Raw genomic sequence first — 27,710 nt, 5'->3', positions numbered from 1 at the left:
ACTCATCTGCATCATCTCATTTCTGTCACTTTCTGAGGCTGAATTTATGATGTGATGCCTTCACTGTCATCATGTAAAGTCTGTGAGGGTGCTGCTGAGCCAAGAGGGGATAAAATTCACAATGAGACTTAAAAGCTCACGTGTTTCCATGGAGATTAACTGAGCCTGTGACTCAAAGGATTTGAGTGGTTCTTCACAGAGTTGATATTTATAAGTTATGCAGGACGTGTGCAGGTCTGTAGCAGGTGACCTTCCCCTTTAAAGGACCAGTGTGAAGGATTTAGTGGTATCTAGGGGTGAGCTCGTACTTTGTCTCACATAGGGCTGAGAAACAAACTTCAATACTTTTATATCACCAATCGAATTGCTTCAGCACTAATACTGAAGTATTGAAAATGCCAATTCTCAATACCTTAAGAGTCATCCTCCATGTTGTGGTTTAGTTTTTATGTTGTAAAACTGCTTTGAGTGGAAAATCCCACAGAGCTAAAACATAAAACTAAAGAGTTCAAACAGAAAACTTCAGTGTGAGCACAGTGGACTCGCAAAGAAAAAGGGAAGAGCGACCGATTTAAAACCGTCATGTCATCTCGAGCAAAATCCAAACCATGACTTCAGGCATCTGCACTGGTGTAACTGGGAAACTGGGCAGGCTGTCGTCATAGAAACAGATCATAAGATTGTGATATTTATTGAAACTTTGTCAATATCTGCTGTCTGAACTTCTACCCAGACACACACACACACACACACACACACACACACACACACACACACACACACACACACACACACACACACACACACACACACACACACACACACACACACACACGGACACAGACACAGCTCCTCTCAGCTCACCACAGCAGCTCTCTCTAGAGCTCATTCTAGGGTAACGAAAACACAAAGATTCTTATTTTCAGCTGATTATTCACTAATGAAAACATGCTGATGAATATTATACTACATTTCTGATATATTCTGACAATAAAGCCCCTAAATTTGACAGACTCTGCCTTTAATGGGAGCTGATAAACTTAAATAAAATCAGTTTTTGATAAAAAAAAAAAAAAAGAAAAGAAAAAACCTGATTCCACTGATGATCCATCGGTGATAGTTTGAAGACGCAGGTTATTAAACTGATCTCTGCAGGAAAATAAGCACCAGTCTATTTCTGTCCATACAGACACAGCCGAGGATTCACATCCACTTCCTGTCTGTTTTCAGTCCTTCAACACCAGTCAGAGACACCAATAACCAAACTGGACCCATCATCCAACTGAGCAGATGGAGCAGAGCTGCAGGAACTGTTTTCTATCAGTCCCTCCAGGATCTCACAGGCTTTCTGCGGGGATTGTTGTGACCTAAAATCCCTGATTTCACGGGGAATTTAGAATCTTTAGAATCTTTAGGTTTTTAGTTTCTTGCAAAGAAACTGCAGGAACAAGTGAAAATTGCAAAAAAAAAAAAAAGTTTGATTTTTAAATTATTTTTTTGTATATTTAAGAATTACATTACAAAAAGTCTGACAAAATGTGCTTCAAATATAAATGAAGAAGTTCACAAAGAAGAAATATCCTTTCAAAGCTCAAAGCCAGCACAAAATTCTAAAATATATAAATGCATAGCGTTAATAAATGTCAACAATGATAAAACTCTTCAGTACCCGCAACAAAATAGAATAATACGACAAAATAGTAAATAATCAAACACGGAGTCGTTCATTTAGATGTTCATGTATGATTTTAGCATGAGGGACTGCTGTGATTGGTGGAACTCACAGGAAACTACAATGATTGGTCAAATTTGCAGAAAAGTTACGGTGATTAGACAAAATTGCAAGGACATGCAGAATTCACAGGGATCGGCCGAATTTGTGTTGTGATCACATCTTCCTGGAGGGACTGATTATAAAGAACTTCAGGATTTAAAAATGTCCACAATAAGGACAAATATTATGACTTCCAGAAACCAAAATCATGTCTTCAATCTGATGATTTAGTTTGACAGACACGTCTATGACTGGAAGACGTCCGAGTTTATTTAGTCATGTAAAAAACAGGAAAATACCTCATTATAAGTTAAAAACATCACAATAACATGGATGATGTGTATCATATAGATGAAAGTAGAAAGTCTTTCAGGTTGTTTACATTTGATAAAAGAATATTAACAAGGTCACTGGCACCGATCATTGACCTCATGACTTCCTTTCTTTCCTGCTGCTACATTAAATATGAGAGATGTCATTGTCTGTTAATCGTTTAACCACCAAGAATATTTTTGCAGGGATACACCTGACAGTCTGTAGGTAAATTGGCGCACACACACACACACACACACACACACACACACACACACACTAAAGGCTTCGTCTGAGGTAACAGAAGAAGCTCGACGTGAGAACGTTTCCTTCACAAAGGAACCAACGTCACATGTAAATGGTGTGGCGTGCGGTAGATCGGCCTCACCGCCTGCCGGAGGTCATCTGACAACCTCACAGACTTGTGCAGTGGAGCCGTGAGGACAACAGGCCTCTTGTGTTTTACATTTTTTTTCTTTTAAAATAAACCAGTTAGTCACTGGTTGGTTAATAGGTGCCGTCATATCAATAGTCAATGATCTGGGTCCTGATTGGTTCACACAGTCTGCTTTACATTTCTCAAAATTTGGGAACACGTTCGGATTTATGAGGGGGTCATGTGACCTGGCATCACCAGATTTAAAAGCGGAGTTGCCTCCAGTGTTAACTTCAGTTAGTTTTGTGTCACAGTGTCACTGTTATTAAGTTATTAACATAAACTGTATCATTAAAAGTTCCTCTGAAGCGGCATTAAACCGGCGATCAGCTGATCTGCTGCCTGCTGTATGGAGAGTTTGGTCAGACCGACTGTTTGCAGACAGAAGTCCATGACTATCCTACCAGAGATGAAACAAACAGTCGATCGAATCAGCAGAAAACTGATCAGCAACTATTTTGACAATCAAACAATCTCCAAACGTTCCTGCTCCTCCACTGTGAGCACTTCCTGTTTCCTATCACAGGAAACTGAATGTTTCTCTGGACTGTTCGGAGTCTGAGAGACGTCTGAGAGCCATTATTCACAATTACTTGATATTCTGAATATTAAATGATTAACTGGGAGAATAAATGGTAGATTAATAATTGATAATGATCCTGCATAGTGTGATAATGTAAGTAAACTAGAAACCAGAGGAATCTGCTCTGTGCCTCTGTGTCCTGGACAAAGAAACATGATATTAGCAGATGTTTTAATCATCATCCTCTCAGACAACACGTGATAAAGCAGACAGACGTCCTACAGCACAACACGACACATTCCCACTTCCTGTGTAGACAGGAAGTTAAAAGATGACATATTTCAGCTGGTTGTTCTGAGGTGGGATGAGAAAATATATTTTTTCTTAAAGACTGAACCAGGACTGCACAATGTGGTTTAAAAAAAAAGTCATACTGTAAGTATTTTGACTGAAATTACAATATGTCACATGATTAGTAGGAATAAGCATTTCTGTGTAACAATTTTCATTTTTACTGGAAAAAGTAAAAACCTATTTAAATCATGATTATGTGATTCTTGTTTCGGTCTGTGTCTAACAAAATTTTTTCTTTCATCTGGAGAAGAAAAGATTCTTGGGTCAAATCATCTCTGCAGCACGACTTAGTACTGATGACACATGATGTGGTGACAGTCTGGATATCGTGATGTTATGATAAGACATAAAAGTGTCATCTTTTCCTGGTTTTAGAGGCTGTGTTACAGTAAAGTGAGGTTATTTTCTGAACTTGTCAGACTTTTCCAGCTGTTTTATTTTTTGCCTGAATAGAGCTGCAACTAACGATTATTCTCTTAGTTGATTAATCGGCTGATTATTTTCTTGATCCATTGATGAAAAATGTCTCGCAAAGTCCAAAATGACGTCCTCAAATGTCTTGTTTTGTCCACAACTCAAAGATTTTCAGTTTACTGTCAGAGAGGAAAGAAACCAGAAAATATTCACATCTAAGAAGATGAAATCAGAGAATTTGGACTTTTTTTTTTAAATAGCTGAAAACAATTGATTATCAAAATAGTGGTCAATTAATTCAATAATTGATTGACTGATAACTGTTGCAGTGCATTTTTCACAATTCTTGTCTTTCTTTTTTCTTTCTTTTCTTTTTTTTTTTTTTTTTTACATTTTATCAACTGATTAACCTTGAAAATAATCGAGAATTTAAACTAACTGTTAGTTGCAGGGCTACAATATTATCACAACAGGAGGGTATCTGGTCAAAAATGTTGTGATTTTTACTCATTTTATCACCTCAGCAGCTTCCAGCCCATGGAATAAACAACATTTAGTCAGTCACAGCCTACATGATCAATAATTATCAATACTGACCAACATGAAGCTTCACTATCATGATAGATTTTTCAGCTATATCACCCAGGCCTTACTTCATTAAAGTGCTATTTTCTCACACATTTTTCCACTTATAAAAACTACAATTTGGTTCTGTGATTTTGAGATTTAGATAATATAGCGATTAATCATGCAGCCCTAATTTAAACCCAGTGAAGCCTCATTCACTATTCACTGAACATCCTGTCCTGTATTCAGACCAGAAAAATGATAACAGAGTGACTGACAGAAAAAAGACCCTGCTGACCTGTTCATCAGGTAAACGGTCGACATGACGAAAAGAAATATTTCTAAATATATTCAAAAATGTTCTATGTATCGTCTGGCTGGGTTTCACTATAATTGAGATTTCTGATCATGTAATCTTGAGGGTCCTGTTAAGTGACAGTGATGACAGCAGGATGTAATGAATCCTGTCCTTCGTCAAAACAGTTTCAGTGCGTACAGATATGCATTATTTATTCCTTCAGTTGTGTGTTTTCATGTTCAGCAGACCTGCTGTTCACTGACAAAAACACTCTGGTTACACTAGTAATTATTTGGGAATTAACTTACTGAGTGTACCACCTTGACCCGTTCTCTGTTTTTTGCTGTATGATTAATACTGTTTAGGAAACGTTTAGTAAATTAAAGAGCCATAAAACAAAGTAAGTCCACAAGCATCCAAACTGTACTGCAGGACAGTGTGTGTACATGTCACTAAATGAATGCATGGAGCGCACAGTTCTTAGACTGTGGTGTAATACTGCAAACAAATGAAAAACCGGCTGGTCGGGCTGAAGCTGATGTGACTGTACAGACAGTAAACCAGCTGGAAGAGGACCCCTCAGGGCGTGAATGAGCCCTGACAAAGCACAAATATTCACATCAGGAACGCAAACGTCTCAGAGTCTGCAGCTCCTGACTGCAGCCAACACCATATTTATCATATTTAACTGCTTATAAAAACTAAACTGAACACAACACTGCTGTTTTACTAAAATTAACTGCAAACATGCTGACAGATTCCTGCAGTAATGACAAATATGTCTATAACTTTGTAAAGAATGTGAATAAACGTGTCAGTTTCTTCTTGTTAGATTTAACTTTGATAACATCAACAGAAACTTTAATCAGCTTCAGGACAAACTGGTTGGCTCGTGTTTCCTCCCTTTGACAACAACTGAGACCAGTTCAGCCATTAGACGACCTGCAGTGCCATCAGGTTGAAATACAGCAATTTAACATCTGGAATATTTCAGATTAAAACTCAGTTTCAACTGTCTTCATCTTAAAATAAATTATCCAATCTAGATTACACCGTTTAACAACATATGTGAACCAGGGACTTCTGTTCTCTTTCGGCCAATAGGAGCGTCATGCAAAACCCCATTTAAAATATAGCAACTTTAAAGAACTCTTCCTAATCCTCAAAACCACAAAATTATAAAAAGATCATTTTTTCTCAAACTAATAAATTAGAACCGCTCTTCATGTCGCCACACATGTAAAACACAAGACTGCGTTAACTTTAAATAAAAGCCACAATTTTAAAAAAAATCACGTTGAACTAAATGGGCTTCAATAAAGGTCCGCGGTCTGAATTATATTTGAACATTAGTTACTTCAGTTCGTTGTCGTGCGAGTAAAACTGAACTCCATATGAAATTCCATCATTTTTAAGTTCTCTTATAAATTTTCAAAACCACCAACGTACTGGTGCCTGACTGGTGCACTTTAACGAATAAACTAGGAGCATTCATCAATTCGGCACACATATACCACACGAAGCTAAATCGATTTTAAGAAAATCTAAACTTTTACAAGTGATGGTCTGTCAAACAGCGCAGTGGGCGTGAGAACATCGTAAAGCTGGACTGAAGTTCTGTATGCTGCAGATTCATCCCACAACTTATTAATTATGCAGGCGTTAAGTACGCAGTTTATATTTTTGAAAGAAAAGTGTTTTGGCGGATAAACAAGGCCACATTTAACTGCTATGTTTTGTTCATGGAGTTTGGTGTGGAGTTGTGCCCGCAGAGAATGGCCCGTTCCGAGGCTAACACTACAGCTAGCTGGGCTAGCTTAGCTTCCTGTTCCTACCACAAACACAACTTTACGAAAGCTAAGCTAACAACACGAACAGCCGCTGCTCTCAGGACAAACATTATCCGGCGCCATATTTGAGTTAAACCTCTCAGATGTGAGTAAAACAGTGATAAACTGAGTTTAATGTGAGTGAACACGTAAGTCGATGATAACTCACCCGTCCATTGCACAACACGGAACTACGGAGCAACAGGTTCCAGCCAGCGGCCAGCAGAGACCCACCGCCGCTGCTACAAACTGACAAAATGGCGTCCGGCTGGAGAAGCTCCCTGATTGGACGGTTAACAAAGTTTGTGGGCGTCCCAGCAAGGATCCGTGTGCTGATTGGCTAATTGGAAGGGGGGGGCGCAACAACAAAGACCTGAGAGCCAGAGATCAAAGATCGTCTATGAGGAGAATTCACGTCTCGGAAGAGAAAAACGGACACACTTTTCACTTCAGGAGAGTGGGCGTTGTCCCGATAAAAACATCAGCGTCAGAACAACAGCTGTATCCTCAAATTCAATTATTTTACATTAAACTAACTGTAACTGAAATAAACTAACTAACTGTTCATGTTAAAACAAACATAATACTTATTTTTTATGCATAATTCATTCACTCAATGTTTAACAGTAGCCTGTGTTTTATGGCAGGGTTGGGTCTATATTTTAAATTTATATCACGACATGTGATATAAATCAATATACACATCTTCTCTAAAACAATACACTATAAATTCTATAAAAGTAGAAACATATGATGATGATTTTATAAAATATGATGCATTGCTGCAGATTAAACTACCCAACAGTAGGAGTGGACAAAATATAAATAAAAATATCTTTATATTTTTGACCAAATACCTCAATATTTCAATAAAGTTGGAGGGATGATTATTGATGCATTCACAAAATAATAACACAATGAGATTTTTCATAAGTAATATGGCTACAATAATGTGGATAAAGGCAAATAAAAGAAAAGCAAGAACAGTCTAGTAAGATCAAAACATTAAACAAATTAAGTAAAATTAATTTACTGTAATACAGCCTTTAAAATCAAGAAAAGACAATTTATTCCACATCAAGATATAATGATATTTAAAAATCTGAGAACATATCTGGCCTCATATATTTGATATATTTTATCTTGTGCACATATGATGAAACCATATTTCAGGCCATCCACTCAGTTAACTGTTCAGCAATATTTTCTTTTATTTAAGTTTCCAAAGGGGAGTGAAAGAAAGAAACCTTTTTTTTTTGTGAACCACCTCCCATTAAACATCACTGAAAACACCTACAGGTAAATAAAGCAGCAATTAGCTAAAGTACATTGTCAAAAAAATAGAAAGACACATTTAATCCATAAAAGAATCAAACATGTATAAATACAAAGAACATGTGGACTGTAAACCCAAATAAGTCAGCAGAACTTAAAAGAAGAGGCAATCAGTTTCCACAATTTTATTGAGTTGATAAACTCAAAAGTTGGAGGTTATCAGATCTTAAATATTTGGAGTTAGTGTCACATGTACTCTTCAATTACAGTTAAATTAAAAGTATTGATTGAGCCAACTTAAATATTTTCAGTAATTTTCTCTCACCCCTCTCATTGCAATAAGTTCACAGAACTGAATAATAAAAACACGTGATTTCATTTTCAGCAAACTCAATATGGTCATACATTTTAATCTATTAAAATATTTGTGTTTCAGGGACCTTTGTAAGGATCATTTTCTGTCATTAATTGAAATTATGAGTTTAATAAAACACAAAAGACAAGATTCTACTTGTGATCTTCATTTTTAAGATCATACAATATAAAACCAGAGTTGAGTTTTCACTCCGTACTACAAATAATTAATGTGAGCATTTGGTTTTAGTGTAAGTGAGGAAACTTACAGAGATTTAGTAAAGTGATCAAACAATAAAAGACGAATGTGTTCACTGCAGTAAAAACTCCATAAACCTCAGAGACCTTTACAGAATCTCTAAAATATACAGCGTCTCGCATGGATTTAAACTCTAATCAACCCATTTTCTGTACATTGATTAATAAGTCTGTTCCTGTCAGCACTGGATTCATGAGGAGGTGACAGTCACCTCCTCCACCTGCAGGATCAGGATCGGGATCAGGATCAGGATCGGGATCGGGATCAGGATCAGGATCGGGATCAGGATTCGTTTGTGTCCTGAAGGTGCAGCCAAGACTCCTGATGTTGTCTGATTTAAAAAAAGAAAAAAGAAAAAAGGAGCAGCTCTTAATTCTGAACACAAAACCACATCGATCAGCTGTCTCTCTGTCTGTCCCTCTACCTCTCTGTCCCTCTACCTGTCTGTCCCTCTGCCTCTCTGTCCCTCTACCTGTCTGTCCCTCTACCTGTCTGTCCCTCTACCTGTCTGTCCCCCTGTCTGTCTGTCAGCTGCACTGAGTGTCCTGTAACACTCTGATAAATAATTACTTCACATGCTGCTTTCAGGAGATTACTTTGTGTGTTGGAAGATGATCCAGCTGCTCACACATGAATAATTCAACACACACACACACACACACACACACACACACACACACACACACACACACACACACACACACACACAATTAGCCTGCCTTTAGGAAAAACATACTTTAAAATGTGTTTTATTTTATTACACAATATGTATTGCAACAAGTGTGTAACTATTATGCCGCATGGTGATCAGGTCAGATCAAATCCCTCAGCTGACTGTGGCGTTGGGCCTTTCTGCGCGGTGTCTGCATGTTCTCCTCGTGTCTGTGTGGGTTCTCTCTGGGCATAATAGGTTAACTGATAACAGTGAGTGGTCGTCTGTCTCTGCGTGTCCGCCCTGTGATGAAGTGGCGACTTGTCCAGAGTGTATCCCAATGTCAGCTGGGATAGGCTCCACCCCCCACAACCCTTCAAGGATAAGCAGTTACAGACAATGAAAAACTGAATGAATACATACATAAATCTGTATAAGTGAAAGTTGTATAGTTACAATGTTTTTTTTATTTCATATTTTTATAGAATTTGTATCTGTTGAGATGACATAACATTTTTGGGCAACACACTGCAATAGATTTTTGAGTTTTTGAGCCCAACTCAAACTCCCGAGTTTTGAAATAAACTCTAAAAAGTTTTGCTGACCTACAATTATTAGTTGAGATAATTGACTAGTTATCTCAACAAAAGATCAGTATTTGATAAACCTTTTTCAAAACTTAAGAATCTGAGTTGGTCATTGCCTTGAACTTTGAGTTTTCTGAACTTTTTTGTTTTTACAGTGAATGTCTGAACTCTAAATTAGTCCCATAGTTCAATGGTATTGTCTGCTTCCTGTCTCTGCTAGGTGGCGCTACAGAACACCCACTAATTATGCACCATGGTCCATTGTGGTGTGATCTTCAAGTGCAGACCGCTCTGTGGAAATCTGACATAAATCAGATGATGATTGTCACTTAAGGCTTACTTCCTGTTGGCAGTAGGTGGCACTGTAACTACGATTCGTTATTGTCATGTAGTTGTCTTGAGGTCGGGACTCTTCACATCAAACGTGTGAAGTCTGGGGAGATTTACATGTACACTGAAATTACAACAGCTTCCTCTTTCATGGCGAAAAATCAAAATTCAAGTCCACACAGAGACTACAAAGTTTGTTGAGCGCTGAAACTTTTCATAACTTTTCATGACAAATGTGTCTAGATTTTGAGGTTGATCTGAGGAATTTGCCAAAACTGACCACTTAGTTCAAAATGTCTGACTTCCTGTAGGGTTTAGGATGGGTAATTTAAGGTCATTTTAATTAATAAATTAAAAACCCGAAGGGCACTGACCTGTTGGCAGCCTCTGCCTGAGGATGGCCAAAAAACATTCTGGCCCAGTTGACTACAGATGAATAAAAGCTGAACATTATTTTGTCACAGTGAAGTTGACCTTTGACCTTTTGGGTGAAAAAAATATAAAAAACAAGACCTGCAGCAGGTTTCAACAGGGTCCAAGCAGCCTGTTAAAAACACACTTTTAGGTCAGAAGACCAGATGCTGATGATTTTAAAGATTAAAACTATGAAAAAGTTTTGTTCGATGCCATTTTTGGAATAACTGCTAAAACTATATTTTACAACATTACCTTGAGGTCAGTGAACGTCATTATATAGAAACCTGAGTAGTGGAGGGAATTCACAGTCCACCTGCTACCACAAAAACCTGTGACCTCACAGTTACAGCACGTCTTCAGACCACAAGACCCTCAGACCAACACAGCTGTCCCTGACATCAGCTGACACTCAGTCCAGCGCTGAAGTCAGTGACACTGAATAATTTAATGATTCAAATATTCTATTGTAGTGAGTTTGAAAATGATGAGTTATATTGGTCTGTTACAGCCTGAGGAGGATAGAAAGAGTTTCACATGAATCCACCAAAACAGGCTGAGGCCTAAAGGAACCAGGTGCAGATACTTTCCTGATGCCCTCTCTGACCCCGCCCACTGTTCCCGCCCACTGGCAGCTGATCCAGACTCATTAGGTGGTCGAGATGAACCAGGTCTGCGCAGAATCGATCAGCGGCGGTCGGCGCACAATGCATGCTGGTTAGATTTGTGTCTGACTTGATCCTGACTTGCTCTGACGTCATGCACACGTGGGCAACAATGACCTCACGAGATCGAGGCGCCGCAGTTTGTAGAGCCAGGCGCCGCAGCTGCCCACCACCGACTGCAAACACCTGGCTGTCACCTGATCGATGAGCTGACAGGCTCTGATTGGCTCTTAACTTTGACAACAAACACCACCTGTTGTATAAAATAGTCATTTTCTGTGTAACTGTAATATTTAATGACATATTGATCTTCTGTTGTCTGATGAATAATCAGATATTTAGTGTCAAAAGGAGGATCTCTTCTATTTTTACTTCAATCAACGATCAAGAACGCACTTTATTTCTTCAGCTGTGATCAATGACCTGCAGACTACAGGTGACCTGCAGGTGATCTGACAGGATGTTCGTGTCTCTTCCTCTAGTCTCTCTGAAGTCTGTTGAAAACTGTCCGACTGGACTGCAGACTTTCGTCTCCACCTCCTGCTGCGTCCTCCTGATCTCGTCTCTCCAGACGAGGCGCAGTTCATCTCGAACGAACTGTTTCACTGATCTAAACACAGTTTGAAGCTCTTGATCTCGACCATCCACAGGATGTCTTTACTGATTTTGGTCACATTTCAATGAAGACTTGTGAAGCTATGCAGTAGAAGCTGATTGAAATTAATGTTTCATTTTTATAGAAATATAAAGTGATGGACTTTTCAGTTAACCACAGGTCACAGTTCAGCAGATGTACTGAGGAAATTTCAGCTCTGTACGACGTATTGCTGATTTTTACAACTTGACTTTATGAATACTGAAATCACGAGAGTAACAATACAAAAATCACTGAAGAAATAATGTCAGTGCCAACACACTGATGAAAATTATACTTAACCTCCCAGAAAATGACAATTTGATTCAAGATTATTTCTTTGCACATTAGATTACAGATTACAGATATCAGATTACCAGCGTGATTCAAAGAAAGTTGCATAAAACTGTTGAAAAGACACACAGGTCTTTCTTTACATGAAATAATACATAATATGCTCTTTGAAATGAGAAATAAAATTACATAAAATTTAATCCTTGTCATTCCAAAATCTTTAGCAGCACGATGACTAACTGCTCACACACACAAGAAGATTTGTTTTTGGATATTAGCAATGGAATTTAACTTTTTTTTTTTACTTTAAGAGGTTGCAAAATACATATATTAAATAATTTTAAAAGACCCAGAAAAAGTACTGAGTACATGACCTCATCGGTGGTCGAGCTCCAGGCCTGAGTTTACACTGAGTTTACACTGATAAATAATAAAGTATAATACAGAGGGGATATAGACTGTATTATGTAACTAGTAAGAAGTTCACCTGATTAAACAGAGTGGATTTGATGTGCTGTCTGTCTGTGGTTGTTCTGATGCATCACCTTTGACCTCTGTAAGACGTCTTCTGCTTAAATGAATCTCTCAGAGCTGCTCAGGTTTTGATAACAGCAGCTTTATTCCATCTGCATTCATGACAAAACGGTCATCTCTGGTGACAAACAGCATCTTCTGTCTCTGTGAAAATATTTTTTAGGACTGTCATTTGTTGACATTTTACATTTTATATATTTACAAAATTATGATCTGTACAAAACATTTATTAAGTGATTGTATAGTGGATTAAAATTCTTGTAAATGAAATAAACAACAACAAACAAAATATATACAAATAAAAATATAGCTGGATTTAACCACTGATTTAACATGAACCTTTTAAACTCTGTTACATCAACTCTCACTAACTGATGTCTATTTAATCTATCAGTTTGTTCATAACATCAGACCTCATAAATCATTTTAACATGTCATATTTTTAAAACTGTAATATATTTCCATTTGTGAAAACATGGAGGATAAAAAAAGTTCATTTATTGAAATCACATTCACATCAACTCCTGAATGTTTGAACTCAGAGAGAAGCTCTGCAGCCATCAGCAGCTACTAGATGCTGCTGCAAGAAAACTTTATTAAAGTGAAATCAGAGTAACAGTTCAAAGTGCTCCTTCCACAAAATCACAGTTTGAACACAAGTTCAGTCCTGAAGACGTCATTTCAACATTTGTAAGAAGAAAACATTCTGACATTAAAGGTACAATCAGTGAGTCAAATGTTCACCAAAGTGAAGCCTCGTCCACCAACATTTAAACTACAGGACAGGAAGTTGTCTCTGTCCTACAGAGGACACAGGGACACTGAGGAACCAGGCAAGAACAATCTAAACCCAGGATACAGAGGTTGAGTGAATGTGGTGTTGAAGGTGTGGAGGTGGATCAGTTTGTCGGAGGAGACTCTGTAGAAGGACAGAGAGCCAGCAGGACAGTCCACATACACTGCTACTCTACCAGAGACAGAGGAGGAGGAGGAGGAGGAGGAGGAGGAGGAGGAGGAGGAGGAGGAGGAGGAGGAGGAGACAGGGAGGCCTGTGAGTCTGTTATTGTGACTGACAGCATAATGACCACCAGAGCAGTAGAGACTCCAGGACTGAGGATTCCACCCAAACACACAGTCATTTCTGTCTCCTCTCCTTCTGATTCCTCTGTAACTCACTGATATATAAACTCCTCCTCTCCACTCCGCCTCCCAGTAACAGCGACCAGTCAGACCAGTTGTACACAGCAGCTGACAGTAGTCAAATCTGTCTGGATGATCAGGATATGGCTGCTGCTCCTCCACGCGTCTCACCTTCCTGTTGTCGTCAGACAGTTTGAGGTTTTTGTTTGCTGTGTTTGTGTCCAGTGTGAGTTCACAGAAATCTGATGGAGAGAAAAAGACACAACACAGCAGCAGTTTATCATCAGACACATCTGAAGGATTTATTCTCTGTTTACTGACGTGTTCTTCATTTCTATAAAGTTTAATGATGACACATTTTGTCAGTAAAGCTTTAATGAATAAATACACAACTATGATCTTTGTATTTAAAGACAAACTGACTGTTTTGTCATCATGAGTCACATTGAATCCACACTTACACTTCCTCAGACCAGGTTTTAACCTCTGCTCTCCACCATGGTCCATCCTGGAGGAACAAACACAGTCACAATGATTTTATATCCAACATGAACAGATCTGGTCTTGACCCCCCTGGGGCCTGAAGATAAATTCTGTTCAGGACCCTCCTACCCTCCTGTGAACCATGTAAACTATTTACCACAGTCACACCTGACACCCCAGTGCTCCCAGTACAATCCTCCCTCATTGAAACCAGTTTGTTCCACCTACACACAACAGAATAATGTAGAAACAAACAATATTTACTGAACAGAATATTTTCTATAGAATTGTGAGATAAGTGAGTATTAACGTGAACTAATCAGAAATATTTGAAAATATTAAATGTAGAAAATAATAACTGATCTTTGGTTCTACTGCCTGGTTATTAGTCCACATGACATTTGTCTGACAGCTTTAGTTACTAGTTATCATTCAGATTACAACTTTGTATCTTTTAGGAAATTCTCCTCCGTCTTCAGCGAAAGAAACTCTTTAAAACTCTCTTGGATCAGCTGGAAAATACATTGTCACAAAGCTGAAAACAGGCTGTTTTTACTGACTTTTTACAGATACGTGGTTCTCACAGGACACTCAAGCTACAAACATATGATGATCTTAAAGACCATGATGCTTTGCTGCAGATTAAACTATCTAACAGTATTTAAAGTAGTTAAAGAAGTTCAATCTTCAACATATTTTACTGCACAATGACTACTTTTACTTTAATTGAGAGACTTTAAGTACATTTTGATGATAATATTCACATATTTTTTTACTTCAGTCAGGTTTTGAATGCAGGAGCCATCCAACCATCCATCAATCTTCAACCGCTTATACAAAATCGGGTCGCGGAGGTAACAGTTCCAGCAGGGGACCCCAGACATCCCGTTCTCTGGCTACATTAGCCAGCTCTGACTGGGGGATCCCAAGGCGTTCCCAGGCCAGGGCAGAGATGTAATCTGTCCACCTAATCCTTGGTCTGCCCCGTGGTCTCCTCCCAGCTAGACGTGCCTGGAACACATCCCTAGGGAGGTGACCAGGTGGCATCTTCACAAGATGCCCGAACCACCTCAACCGGCTCCTTCCTATGCAAAGGAGCAGCGGTTCTACTCCGAGTTCCTCACGGATGACTGAACTTCTCACCTTATCCCTAAGGGACATGCCAGCCAGAAATCTTGGTGTCATTCTGGACTCAGACCTAAATTTCACCAGTCACATAAAGACAATTACTAAATCAGCCTACTACCACCTTAAAAACATAGCAAGAATTAAAGGATTTCTGTCTAGGGAAGATACAGAAAAACTTGTTCATGCTTTCATTTTCAGCAGGCTGGACTATTGTAACGGTGTCTTCACAGGTCTGAGTAAAAAATCAATCAGACAACTGCAGCTTGTCCAGAACACTGCTGCCAGAATCCTCACCAACACCAAGAGAGTGGAGCACATTACACCAGTGCTTAAATCATTGCACTGGCTTCCCGTGTGTCAAAGGATAGACTTTAAAATCTTGTTACTAGTTTACAAAGCACTAAATGGTCTCGGGCCTAAATATATCTGTGATTTGCTTATACGTTATGAAGCACCAAGACCCCTCAGATCATCTGGAACAGGTTTACTCAGTGTTCCCAGGATCAGAACCAAACAAGGTGAAGCAGCCTTTAGTTTCTGTGCTCCTCACCTGTGGAACAAACTTCCAGAACACCTGAGGTCAGCTGAAACTGTCGGTTTATTTAAATCAGGTCTTAAAACATTACTGTTTACTGCAGCCTACCAGTGAAGTGGATACGTTACATATTTTTAGGATAATCTGTAGCTATTGTTTTTATATTTGTCTACTGCCGCTTTTGTTTTATGTTTGCTTCTCTCTTTATATGCATTTCTGTAATGTTTTAAACTATTTATTGTCCTGCTTTTAGCTTTTGTTTTTAATTATCTCAAATGCAATTTTAATGCTCTCTTATTGTTTCTAATTTAATGCATTTTCAAGTTCTGTAAAGCACCTTGAATTGCCTTGTGTATGAATGGTGCTATATAAATAAAATTGCCTTGCCTTGCCTTGCCTTGCCTTGCCTTGCCTCCTGAGAAAACCCATTTCAGCCGCTTGTACCCGCAATCTCGTTCTTTTGGTCATTACCCACCCTTCATGACCATAGGTGAGAGTAGGAATGAAGATTGACCAGTAGATCGCCTTCCGGCGAAGCTCTCTTTTCGTCACAACAGTGCGGTACAGCGAATGCAATACCGCTCCTGCTGCTCCAATTCTCCGGCCCATCTCACACTCCATTGTCCCCTCACTGGAGAACAAGACCCCAAGATACTTGAGCTCCCTCACTTGGGGTAAGGACTCATTCCCTACTCGGAGTAGACAATCCATCAGTTTCCTGGTGAGAACCATGGCCCGAGACTTAGAGGTGCTGATCCTCATCCCAGCCGCTTCACACTTGGATGCGAACTGATCCAGTGAGCACTGGAGGTCACAGACCAATGATGCCATGAGAACCACATCATCTGCAAAAAGCAGCTTTGCAATCCTCAGGCCACCAAACTGCACACCCTGTCCCCCATGACTGTGCCTCGATATCCTGTCCATGAAAGTCACCCTGATGGAGGCCAACGCCCACTGGAAAAGAGTCCAACTGACTACCTAGGACCCAGACACAGCTCCCACTTTGGGAGTACAGAGATTGGATGGTCCTGAGCCATGACTCCCTCACCCCATACTCCTTCAGCACCTCCCACAATGTCTCCCATGGAACCCAGTCATACACCTTCTCCAAATCCACAAAACACATGTAGACACATTGTTCCTCTTCATCTGAGGTTCAACTATCGGCCTGACCATTCTTTCCAGCGCCTTGAACTTTCTCAGGGAGGCTGAGTAATGTGATGCCTCTATAACTGGCACACACCCTCTGGTCCCCCTTTTTGAAAAGGAGAACCACCACCCTGGTCTGCCACTCCCTAGGCACTGTCCCAGACTTCCATGCAATGTTGAAGAGGCATGTCATCCACAATAGCCCCGCAACACCCAAAGCCTTCAACATTTCTGGGCGGAACTCATCAATCCCTGGGGCTTTGCCACTGTGGAGTTGTTTGACTACCTCAGTGACTTCCTCCAGGGAAACTGACAGTGATGCCCCATCATCCTCCAGCTCTGCCTCTACCATAGAGGGTGGGTTTGTTGGGTTTAGAAGTTCCTCAAAGTGCTCCTTCCACTGACGGATTACCTCCTCATTCAAAGTCAACAGGGCCCCATCCTTGCTATATACAGCTTGGATGGCACCCCATTTCCCTCTCCTGAGGTGCCGAACGGTTTTCCAGAAGCGCTTTGGTGCTGACTGAAAGTCCTCCTCCATGGCTTCTCCGAACTCTTCCCACACCTGCTGCTTTGCCTGTGCCACAGCCGAGGCTGCCATCCTTCAGGCCTGTCAGTACCTTGTAACTGCATAAGGAGTCCCCTGAGATAACATATCCCAGAAGGCCTCCTTCTTCAGTCAGACAGCCTCCCTGACCACCAGTGTCCACCACGATGTTCGAGGGTTGTCGCCCCTTGAGACACGTATGACCCTAAGACCACAGCTCTCAGCCTCAGCCTCAGCAATGGATGTTTTGAACATTGACCACTCTGGTTCAATGTCCCCAACCTCCACTGGGATGCCAGAGAAGCTCCGCCGGAGGTGGGAGTTGAATGTCTCCTGGACAGAGGCCTCCTCCAAACTTTCCCAGCTTACCTGCTCTACATTTTTGGGCTTGCCGGGTCTGTCCAGAGGCTGATGTCAAGAGATACCCTACATATTACCTTATGCTACCTGACATATTTTAGTCAACAAAATCTACTTCAGATTTATTTGACTAAAACTAAAAAACTGAAACAATTCAGAAGATTAAAATGTAACTAAAACTAGATGAAAATTTGCTCTCAAAATTACTACTAGTTGCTAGCAGCACTAAAATGAGAATCAAGTTTTTGATGTTTCTAATGAATTACTGTTTCCATTCAATAAGACTTCTGGGGATTCATGTGTCTCCTAACTCAGTCCTGTTATTTCTCTGAACAGAATTAAGAAGAATAAAACTTCCTTCATGATCACTGACCAGAGTGGAAAGACATGAAAATTGATAAATTAGAGACACCTGCAGTGTGTGAGCTCCAGTTGTCTGTCCATACCTGAGAGTCTCCAGTCTCCAGTGTGGATCCTTTAGTCCAGCAGACAGAACCTTCACTCCTGAGTCTCCTGGATGATTGTAGCTCAGGTCCAGGTCTCTCAGATGGGAGGGGTTGGAGCTCAGAGCTGAGGCCAGAGAACCACAACCTTCATCTGTGATCAGACAGCCTGACAGACTGGAATCAGGAAAATATCTTGACTCAGTGTTTTATAACATCATGATGTTAAAAACATCTTCACTAACATGAACCTAAAGCAAAATTAGCATAATGTAAATGATCAACAGAAAGCTTAATCCTGACCTGAGAGTTTCCAGTCTGCAGTGTGGACTTTCAAGTCCACTCGACAGAAGCTTCAGTCCTGAATCCTTCAGGTTGTTGTTACTCAGGTCCAGGTCTCTCAGACTAGAGGACTGAGAGCTGAGAACTGAGGACAGAGCTTCACAGCTTCTCTCTGACAGGTTACAGCCACTCAGCCTGAACAAAAATTAGTGATGAAGAAAAGATTGAACATTTTACTTCTAGTTAACATTATAAAGTTCATAAATATATCTAGTGATCCGTCCACTTACAGAGCTTTGTTGGAGGCTTTGACCACTGGCAGCAGCCTCAGAAGAGCCTCCTCTGAAGCAGAGTATTTCTTCAGGTCAAACACGTCCAGACCTTTTTCTGATGACAGTAAGATGAAGACCAGAGCTGACCACTGAGCAGGAGACAGTTCATCTGTGGACAGACGTCCTGATCTCAGGTACTGTTGGATCTCCTCCACTAGAGAACGATCATTCAGTTCATTCAGACAGTGGAACAGGTTGATGCTTCTCTCTAGAGACAGATTCTTACTGATCTTCTTCTTGATGTACTCAACTGTTTCCTGGTTGGTCTCTGATGTGTTTCCTATCTGCTTCAGCAGACCTCGTAGGAGAGTCTGATTGGTCTCAAGTGAAAGACCCAGGAGGAAGCGGAGGAACAAATCCAGGTGTCCATTTGGACTCTGTAAGGCCTGGTCCACAGCACTCTGGTGGAGATGTGTTACTTTAGGTTTGTCTCTGAAGACTTTAGACCTCCAGGATTTTGTTTGTTCTTCTGACAGCAGATTGACTCCAGAGTTGATGAATGTCAGATGGACATGAAGAGCAGCCAGAAACTCCTGAACACTCAGATGGACGAAGCAGAACACCTTGTCCTGGTACAGTCCTCTCTCCTCTTTAAAGATCTCTGTGAACACTCCTGAGTACACTGAGGCTGCTCTGATATCGATGCCACACTCTGTCAGGTCTGATTCATAGAAGATCAGGTTTCCTTTCTGCAGCTGATCAAAAGCCAGTTTTCCCAGAGACTCAATCATCTCCCTGCTCTCTGGACTCCGGTGTGGATCTGTCTCAGATCCTCCATCATACTTGATGTTCTTCAGTTTGGACTGAACCACCAGAAAGTGGATGTACATCTCAGTCAGGGTCTTGGGCAGCCGTCCTCCCTTTCTGGTCTTCAACACGTCCTCCAGAACTGTAGCAGTGATCCAGCAGAAGACTGGGATGTGACACATGATGTGGAGGCTTCGTGATGTCTTGATGTGGGAGATGATTCTGCTGCTCTGCTCCTTATCTCTGAATCTTTTCCTAAAGTACTTCTTTTTCTGTGGGTCAGTGAACCCTCTGACCTCTGTCACTATGTCAACACTCTCAGGAGGGATCTGATTGGCTGCTGCAGGTCGTGTGGTTATCCAGAGGCGAGCAGAGGGAAGCAGTTTCCCCCTGATGAGGTTTGTCAGCAGCACATCCACTGAGGTGGACTCTGTAACATCAGTCAGGATCTCATTGTTGTGGAAGTCCAGAGGAAGTCGACACTCATCCAGACCATCAAAGATGAACACAACCTGGAACTCTTCAAACCTGCAGATTCCTGCTTCTTTGGTTTCAGTGAAGAAGTGATGAACAAGTTCCACCAAGCTGAACTTTTTCTCTTTCAGCACATTCAGCTCTCTGAAAGTGAATGGAAATATGAACTGTATGTCCTGGTCGGTTTTGTCTTCAGTCCAGTCTAGTGTGAACTTCTGTGTTAAGACTGTTTTCCCGATGCCAGCCACTCCCTTTGTCATCACTGTTCTGATTGGTTCATCTCTTCCAGGTGAGGATTTAAAGATGTCTTGTTGTCTGATTGTTGTTTCTGGTCTGTCTGGTTTCCTGGATGCTGTTTCAATCTGTCTGACCTCATGTTCTTTATTGACCTCTGCAGTCCTTCCCTCTGTGATGTAGAGCTCTGTGTAGATCTGATTCAGAAGGGTTGGGTTTCCTGCTTTAGCGATCCCCTCAAACACACACTGGAACTTCTTCTTTAGGTTACATTTAAGTTTACGTCGACACACTGCAGCAACAGTTCCTGAACAACCAAACAAGAGATCTAATTAGTAACTGGTAGCTACAATAAATATGATGAGTGTAAACTTTAAGACATCCAGGTGGTATTTATTTTCTTCTTCTGTTACATTTCTTCAGCACATCAGTTGTGAATTTTTCTTTTCAACACAGAGAAATTCATCAATTTGATACAAATGCCTGCATCATATTAACAGAGGAGTTTTACGTGTTAAGTCTCCTCTTTCCATCATGTTAAATCTTATTAATTCCTCTTACTGTTCCGCAGACAGTCAGCCAGCTCCTCCTGCTTCATTCTCCTCAGAAAGCTCAGTGTGATCTTCAGAAATGCCTCTCTGCTGCTCCTCCTCTGTTCTTCATCTTCACCATCAAACAGCTTCTCATTCTCCCTCTGACTCTCTAAGCATTCTGGGTAATCTGGACTCAGAACTCTCTGAAACTTCTTCAGCTCGTTTTTCACAAAACTGACAACGTTCTCCTCCAGCAGCTGGAAAAGAATAAAATCTAAATCAATTTGTTGAACTGAACACCAGATCATCTGTGACAGACAAAGATCCTGTTGGTTTACAGAGTGCAGCATGGAGACTGGATCAGTATGGTAGTTCGATGTTTAGTTTTTGACCATTGTAATTTAAGATATTTGTTTATCAGTCCTACAGCAAAGTCGATGGAAAAAATAGAAACATCAATAGAAATATAAAAACATAGTGAGAAGAAACACAAAAAATATGGACAATTCAAACAGAGGAAATATAAAAATAGGAACAATATAAACAGAAAACAGGAAACATAAAAACAATATATAGAGTATAAACAGATTCAGCAGTTGAATGAATTTACGCCAATGCACAGAGGGAATATTATTACATAAAATGATGATAATACACCTGATTTTTGTGCATTGAAATTTAAATAAAATTCACCTGTGAAATATTGCCCAGTGTGAATAACACACCTGAGTACGTGGTGAGTATATGGTGAGTATGTGGTGAGTATAAGGTGAGTACGTGGTGAGTACGTGGTGAGTATGTGGCGAGTATGTGGTGAGTATAAGGTGAGTACGTGGTGAGTATGTGGTGAGTATGTGGTGAGTATGTGGTGAGTACGTGATGAGTACGTGGTGAGTACGTGGTGAGTACGTGGTGAGTATGTGATGAGTATGTGGTGAGTACGTGGTGAGTACGTGGTGAGTATGTGGTGAGTATAAGGTGAGTATGTGGTGAGTATGTGGTGAGTACGTGGTGAGTACGTGATGAGTACGTGGTGAGTACGTGGTGAGTATGTGGTGAGTACGTGGTGAGTATGTGATGAGTATGTGGTGAGTACGTGGTGAGTACGTGGTGAGTATGTGGTGAGTATGTTGCGAGTATAAGGTGAGTACGTGGTGAGTATGTGGTGAGTATGTGGTGAGTATAAGGTGAGTACATGGTGAGTATGTGGTGAGTACGTGGTGAGTATGTGGTGAGTACGTGGTGAGTACGTGGTGAGTATGTGGTGAGTACGTGGTGAGTATGTGGTGAGTATGCAGTCTACTGGCAGCAGTACTGGTTGTACAGTCTGACAGCGGCAGGAAGGCAGGACCTGTGATAACGCTCCGTCACACACACACAGTTGTATCTGTGATTGTACATTTACACACCATAAATATGGAGTCCAGGTTTGTGTGATGCTGCTGGGCAGACTGGACACTCAGACTGTTTAAGCTCTGCTGATGAACTCTGTGAATCAAACAGACAGAAGATGTTCTGTTATACATAGTTCAGGTCCAAACACAGGTCAGCTCAGCAACCTGTGAAAAGGACAAATCAGTGATACCACCCTGCCACGCCCAGGAATCATTACAAAAACTGCATAACTTCTACCTGCATACAATAGATAATATAAAATTATTATTTTTTATAAGTCAGTTTCATTTTACTGTAAAACACGCTCCATGTTTTCGTTTTGTGTTAAATATGTGCATTTGTGGTGATGTAACTATCTGAAAGTTAATTAGTCATCGTTCCTTTAAACTCTATCAGTGATCCACTAAAGGTTATCTCATATTTCATTAGTGACAGAAGCTCTTGGACAAAAGGATGTTAGCAGCTGGAATAAACTGTAATATCTGCAAAACATGAAAAACAGTAAAGAACATGACGTGATCATGACAAAGACATCAAACCTCATCTCAGGAGAGACGGACAGTAACAGACACAAACATTTTATATTCTTACCTTTGATCAGCAGAGTGGTGTCCATCTGTAAGGAGAATAGGTCGACCCATAGACCAGTCACTCTTCATGGACACACAGCTGGGTTCAGGTTCAGGTTCAGGACAGTCTGATCTCCAGTGCTTCTGTTTTCTTAACACAACACACGCAGAGTTTGAGTGTGAATAATGGTGATGCCAGAGGAAAAAACTTTACCAAGACTTTAGTTGAAGCTAGGGTAGGCAACATTGTTTTGGCATCACTGAGAAATAATTCCATAATAACCTTTCAGTATATTTTAAATCAAGTGGTCTGAGACAGAACTAGACTTCTGTACCTCCTCTTGGCTTTGTTTTCGGCCTTTAGGAAATCTGGCCTGTGACGGTAGACTTAAACCAATCACTGGTCTTCTAGAGTCACCGGTCATTCCTATAGGCTGTTCTACAGATGTGCATGCATGTTGCTTTGGTGAAACTCTGAATCAATGATGGAAAGTCTTTCAGGAAAAGTTATAATAACAGAATCATCAGAAAGAGAATCTTAAAGAGAGATGTATACATCTCATACATCTTAAAGAGAGTCCAGCTAATGAACAACACGCTCAGGCCAGGTGTGTGTCAGTGCATTTGGTTACTTTTGACTCCACCTTCAGCTGCATTCATTCACGTCTCTCATGGGGCTTTTGCTGATGGTCGCGAGCACCAGGCGGAGCTGAGACACAGAGCTGACAGACAGCTGCTCAGCACCAGGGAGCTTTGAATGAGAGGTTTGGTGGCAAACTGGAGCTTCTGGAGGAAGAAACACCAGAGTCGCTCTCATGCTGACCCTTGCATTGGCAGGAGGGGAGCTCAGAGTGTATGTTTCAAACTTCTGGGATTAAAAAGTGGACTTATTTTCATTCCCGCTTCTCAGCCATCTGCAGCAGCAATCTACGAAGAAATCAGGGACTAGCCAGATGAGAGTTCAGCGTGGGCTTTTTTAAGTGTTGGGACTAAAAAGTGGATTTGTCTTCATGTTTGCCTGTAAAGCTGTTTGCAACAGCAACCATGGAGGAGTCGACCGCACTGTTTACAGTCAGGTAATTAGTCTGTCTGCCCTTGTTGAATGCTGACCAGAACAGAAATGTGTTTGAAAGTCACATTGTGAGATTAAGGACTGGAGGGATGTAAAAGAACGAACTGGCTTTTTTGGTGAGTACTGTCAGTACTGACACACAAATATACACATGGGGGTTTGACATTATGATTTTTGGCCGTGAAAAATCAAACCATGTCGGTTTGATTTCCATTTCCATTACCACTGGCCCGTCTGAGGTGCCAACCTGCACCCGAGATGGGCCGGCTCTGGAGTGGGACCAAAGTGAGTCCGACTCACCTCCAGGCTGCAATCAAATCTCACCGACTGTGGCCGAACCATGACTAGCCTCCTTTTCTCCCCCTTGAACAAGTGAGTGTTGTGAGACTCAGCTCATGCAGGTGCAGGAGAGCAAAGGGAAAGACGCTTTTACCCTTCTCCTCCCACCTGTCTTTCTCCTGGTCCAACTACTCCTCTCCCTGGTCCACATATTATTTTTACTTTCTCTGTCTCTCTGTGTTGTTCTGTATCCACACTGAAGAAACCCATCTACATTATTTTTTTTTTTTTTACTGTACATGTCCATTTCATTGAAAGAACTTCAACACCTGGCTATGTATAAGATGTATAAGAAAATAAAGGAATTTTAGAAGCGTCTTAATTGGCTGCATATTCTGTGAAAACAACATGAACTGTATTAATGGTACAGTCCACAACAGACAGATGATCTGTTAATTACAATTAGAGTTTTGAGAATTTGACACCAGATCAGACAAAAGGATGTTAGCAGCTGTAATAAACTGTAATATCTGCAAAACATGAAAAACAGTAAAGAACATGACGCGATCATGACAAAGACATCAAACCTCATCTCAGGAGAGACGGACAGTAACAGACACAAACATTTTATATTCTTACCTTTGATCAGCAGAGTGGTGTCCATCTGTAAGGAGAATAGGTCGACCCATAGACCAGTCACTCTTCATGGACACACAGCTGGGTTCAGGTTCAGGTTCAGGTGCAGGACAGTCTGATCTCCAGTGCTTCTGTTTTCTTAACACAACACACGCAGAGTTCGAGTGTGAATAATGGTGATGCCAGAGGAAAAAACTTTACCAAGACTTTAGTTGAAGCTAGGGTAGGCAACATTGTTTCAGCATCACTGAGAAATAATTCCATAATAACCTTTCAGTATATTTTAAATCAAGTGGTCTGAGACAGAACTAGACTTCTGTACCTCCTCTTGGCTTTGTTTTCGGCCTTTGGAAACCTGGCCTGTGACGGTAGACTTAAACCAATCACAGGTCTTCTAGATTCACCGGTCATTCCTATAGGCTGTTCTACAGATGCGCATGCATGTTGCTTTGGTGAAACTCTGAATCAATGATGGAAAGTCTTGCAGGAAAAGTTATAATAGATATATAACAGAATCATCAGAAAGAGAATCTTAAAGCGAGATGTATACATCTTATACATCTTAAAGAGAGTCCAGCTAATGAACAACACGCTCAGGCCAGGTGTGTGTCAGTGCATTTGGTTACTTTTGACTCCACCTTCAGCTGCATTCATTCACGTCTCTCATGGGGCTTTTGCTGATGGTCGCGAGCACCAGGCGGAGCTGAGACACAGAGCTGACAGACAGCTGCTCAGCACCAGGGAGCTTTGGATGAGAGGTTTGGTGGCAAACTGGAGCTTCTGGAGGAAGAAACACCAGAGTCGCTCTCATGCTGACCCTTGCATTGGCAGGAGGGGAGCTCAGAGTGTATGTTTCAAACTTCTGGGATTAAAAAGTGGACTTATTTTCATTCCCGCTTCTCAGCCATCTGCAGCAGCAATCTACGAAGAAATCAGGGACTAGCCAGATGAGAGTTCAGCGTGGGCTTTTTTAAGTGTTGGGACTAAAAAGTGGATTTGTCTTCATGTTTGCCTGTAAAGCTGTTTGCAACAGCAACCATGGAGGAGTCGACCGCACTGTTTACAGTCAGGTAATTAGTCTGTCTGTCCTTGTTGAATGCTGACCAGAACAGAAATGTGTTTGAAAGTCACATTGTGAGATTAAGGACTGGAGGGATGTAAAAGAACGAACTGGCTTTTTTGGTGAGTACTGTCAGTACTGACACACAAATATACACATGGGGGTTTGACATTATGATTTTTGGCCGTGAAAAATCAAACCATGTCGGTTTGATTTCCATTTCCATTACCACTGGCCCGTCTGAGGTGCCAACCTGCACCCGAGATGGGCCGGCTCTGGAGTGGGACCAAAGTGAGTCCGACTCACCTCCAGGCTGCAATCAAATCTCACCGACTGTGGCCAAACCATGACTAGCCTCCTTTTCTCCCCCTTGAACAAGTGAGTGTTGTGAGACTCAGCTCATGCAGGTGCAGGAGAGCAAAGGGAAAGATGCTTTTACCCTTCTCCTCCCACCTGTCTTTCTCCTGGTCCAACTACTCCTCTCCCTGGTCCACATATTATTTTTACTTTCTCTGTCTCTCTGTGTTGTTCTGTATCCACACTGAAGAAACCCATCTACATTATTATTATTTTTTTTACTGTACATGTCCATTTCATTGAAAGAACTTCAACACCTGGCTATGTATAAGATGTATAAGAAAATAAAGGAATTTTAGAAGCGTCTTAATTGGCTACATATTCTGTGAAAACAACATGAACTGTATTAATGGTACAGTCCACAACAGACAGATGATCTGTTAATTACAATTAGAGTTTTGAGAATTTGACACCAGATCAGACGAAAGGATGTTAGCAGCTGTAATAAACTGTAATATCTGCAAAACATGAAAAACAGTTAAGAACATGACGTGATCATGACAAAGACATCAAACCTCATCTCAGGAGAGACGGACAGTAACAGACACAAACATTTTATATTCTTACCTTAGATCAGCAGAGTGGTGTCCATCTGTAAGGAGAATAGGTCGACCCATAGACCAGTCACTCTTCATGGACACACAGCTGGGTTCAGGTTCAGGTGCAGGTTCAGGTCTCTGACTCGTGGTTTTTCTTCAACACAACACACACAGAGGTTTGAGTGTGAATAATGATGGTGGAGTGATTTGAGTGCTGAACTCTGACATGGAGAAGAGTCATGGACCGTTAGAGATCCTCATCTCACCTCGGAGCTTTGTTCTGGCTGTCATGTTCCCCACGCAGAGTGGTTCTAGAGGGAGGGACTCCCTCCTCTCTGTCCTCACACTGATTCATAGCAGAGTCCACACCTTCACACAAACACAACAACATGCTGAGAGAGCTGCACTCATTCATTACAACAAGCACTGCTCTCTACCACACTGTCATTCTTCATTCTACCACCAGATGGCACCAAAGAAACAAATCATTGAGCAGATTTCCACTGCAGATAAATGTTTAAGAAACTACATTACATTTCTTTATTGTATTTGTTGTCCACTAGAGAACTCATATGGATCCATTTGTATTTCACTTGTGTTTAAAAACTGAGAACATGCAGATACTTTAGTCTGCTGTGTGGTAGAATAAAGAAAAGAGTCGGCAGGTGAGTTCAGATCCACATCCAGTCACAGAGTCTTTCTACCTTCATCTGTAGAGGAAACACAAAGAGAGAAACTGCTGCTGATCCTCCTTCATCAGTCCTTCAGCATCAATCTGAGGACGCTGTCACGCTCGCAGAACTTCACAGTCAAAGTCTAGAAACATGAACATGACATTAAATCAGTGTAACGTCCAACCAGAAACCAGAGTTCAGCTCCAATCACACAGCAGGAACCTGCCAAGACTC

General features: G+C 40.9%; 2 protein-coding genes across 5 annotated transcripts in view; both read right to left on the bottom strand.

The window, feature by feature from the left end:
- The window catches only part of ptbp1b (polypyrimidine tract binding protein 1b), a 28,411-nt gene extending 21,635 nt beyond the window's left edge, over positions 1–6,776 (bottom strand). For 2 of the 4 annotated variants that reach the window (XM_084723856.1, XM_084723858.1), the window contains exon 1: positions 6,677–6,776. In XM_084723856.1, the coding sequence (XP_084579982.1) occupies positions 6,677–6,684 (8 nt within the window). In that variant the 5' untranslated portion in view covers positions 6,685–6,776. The remainder of the gene's footprint in view (positions 1–6,676) is intronic. The other 2 variants (XM_084723859.1, XM_084723857.1) reach the window with 2 other exon arrangements.
- A 6,258-nt stretch (positions 6,777–13,034) lies between these two features.
- On the bottom strand, positions 13,035–27,217 carry LOC146324490 (uncharacterized). Its single transcript, XM_084723855.1, has 11 exons — positions 27,069–27,217; positions 26,831–26,956; positions 24,850–24,984; positions 22,882–23,010; positions 22,305–22,383; positions 20,924–21,152; positions 18,866–20,669; positions 18,597–18,770; positions 18,297–18,470; positions 14,107–14,153; positions 13,035–13,887 (listed from the first exon to the last, which is right to left on the bottom strand). The coding sequence occupies exons 1-11, from the start codon at positions 27,215–27,217 to the stop codon at positions 13,307–13,309; spliced, it is 3,627 nt and encodes a 1,208-aa protein (XP_084579981.1). The 3' UTR covers positions 13,035–13,306.
- Between the last annotated feature and the right edge of the window lie 493 nt (positions 27,218–27,710).

Source organism: Lutjanus erythropterus, chromosome 7 (genome assembly GCF_056507025.1).
Source record: "Lutjanus erythropterus isolate fLutEry1 chromosome 7, fLutEry1.hap2, whole genome shotgun sequence".
Taxonomy (NCBI): Eukaryota; Metazoa; Chordata; class Actinopteri; order Lutjaniformes; family Lutjanidae; genus Lutjanus; species Lutjanus erythropterus.
The sequence above is the reverse complement of the archived record's forward strand: the minus strand, read 5'-3'. Positions and strand labels throughout refer to the sequence as shown.

Excerpts from the sequence above, each read along its gene's own strand:
- LOC146324490 (XM_084723855.1), bottom strand. The coding sequence starts at position 27,217 with ATGAATGAGTGCAGCTCTCTCAGCATGTTGTTGTGTTTGTGTGAAGGT. Across the intron at positions 20,670-20,923 it reads GGCTGACTGTCTGCGGAACA|GAACTGTTGCTGCAGTGTGT; the intron begins GTAAGAGGAATT and ends TTGGTTGTTCAG. Across the intron at positions 13,888-14,106 it reads AAAACCTGGTCTGAGGAAGT|ATTTCTGTGAACTCACACTG; the intron begins GTAAGTGTGGAT and ends TCTCTCCATCAG.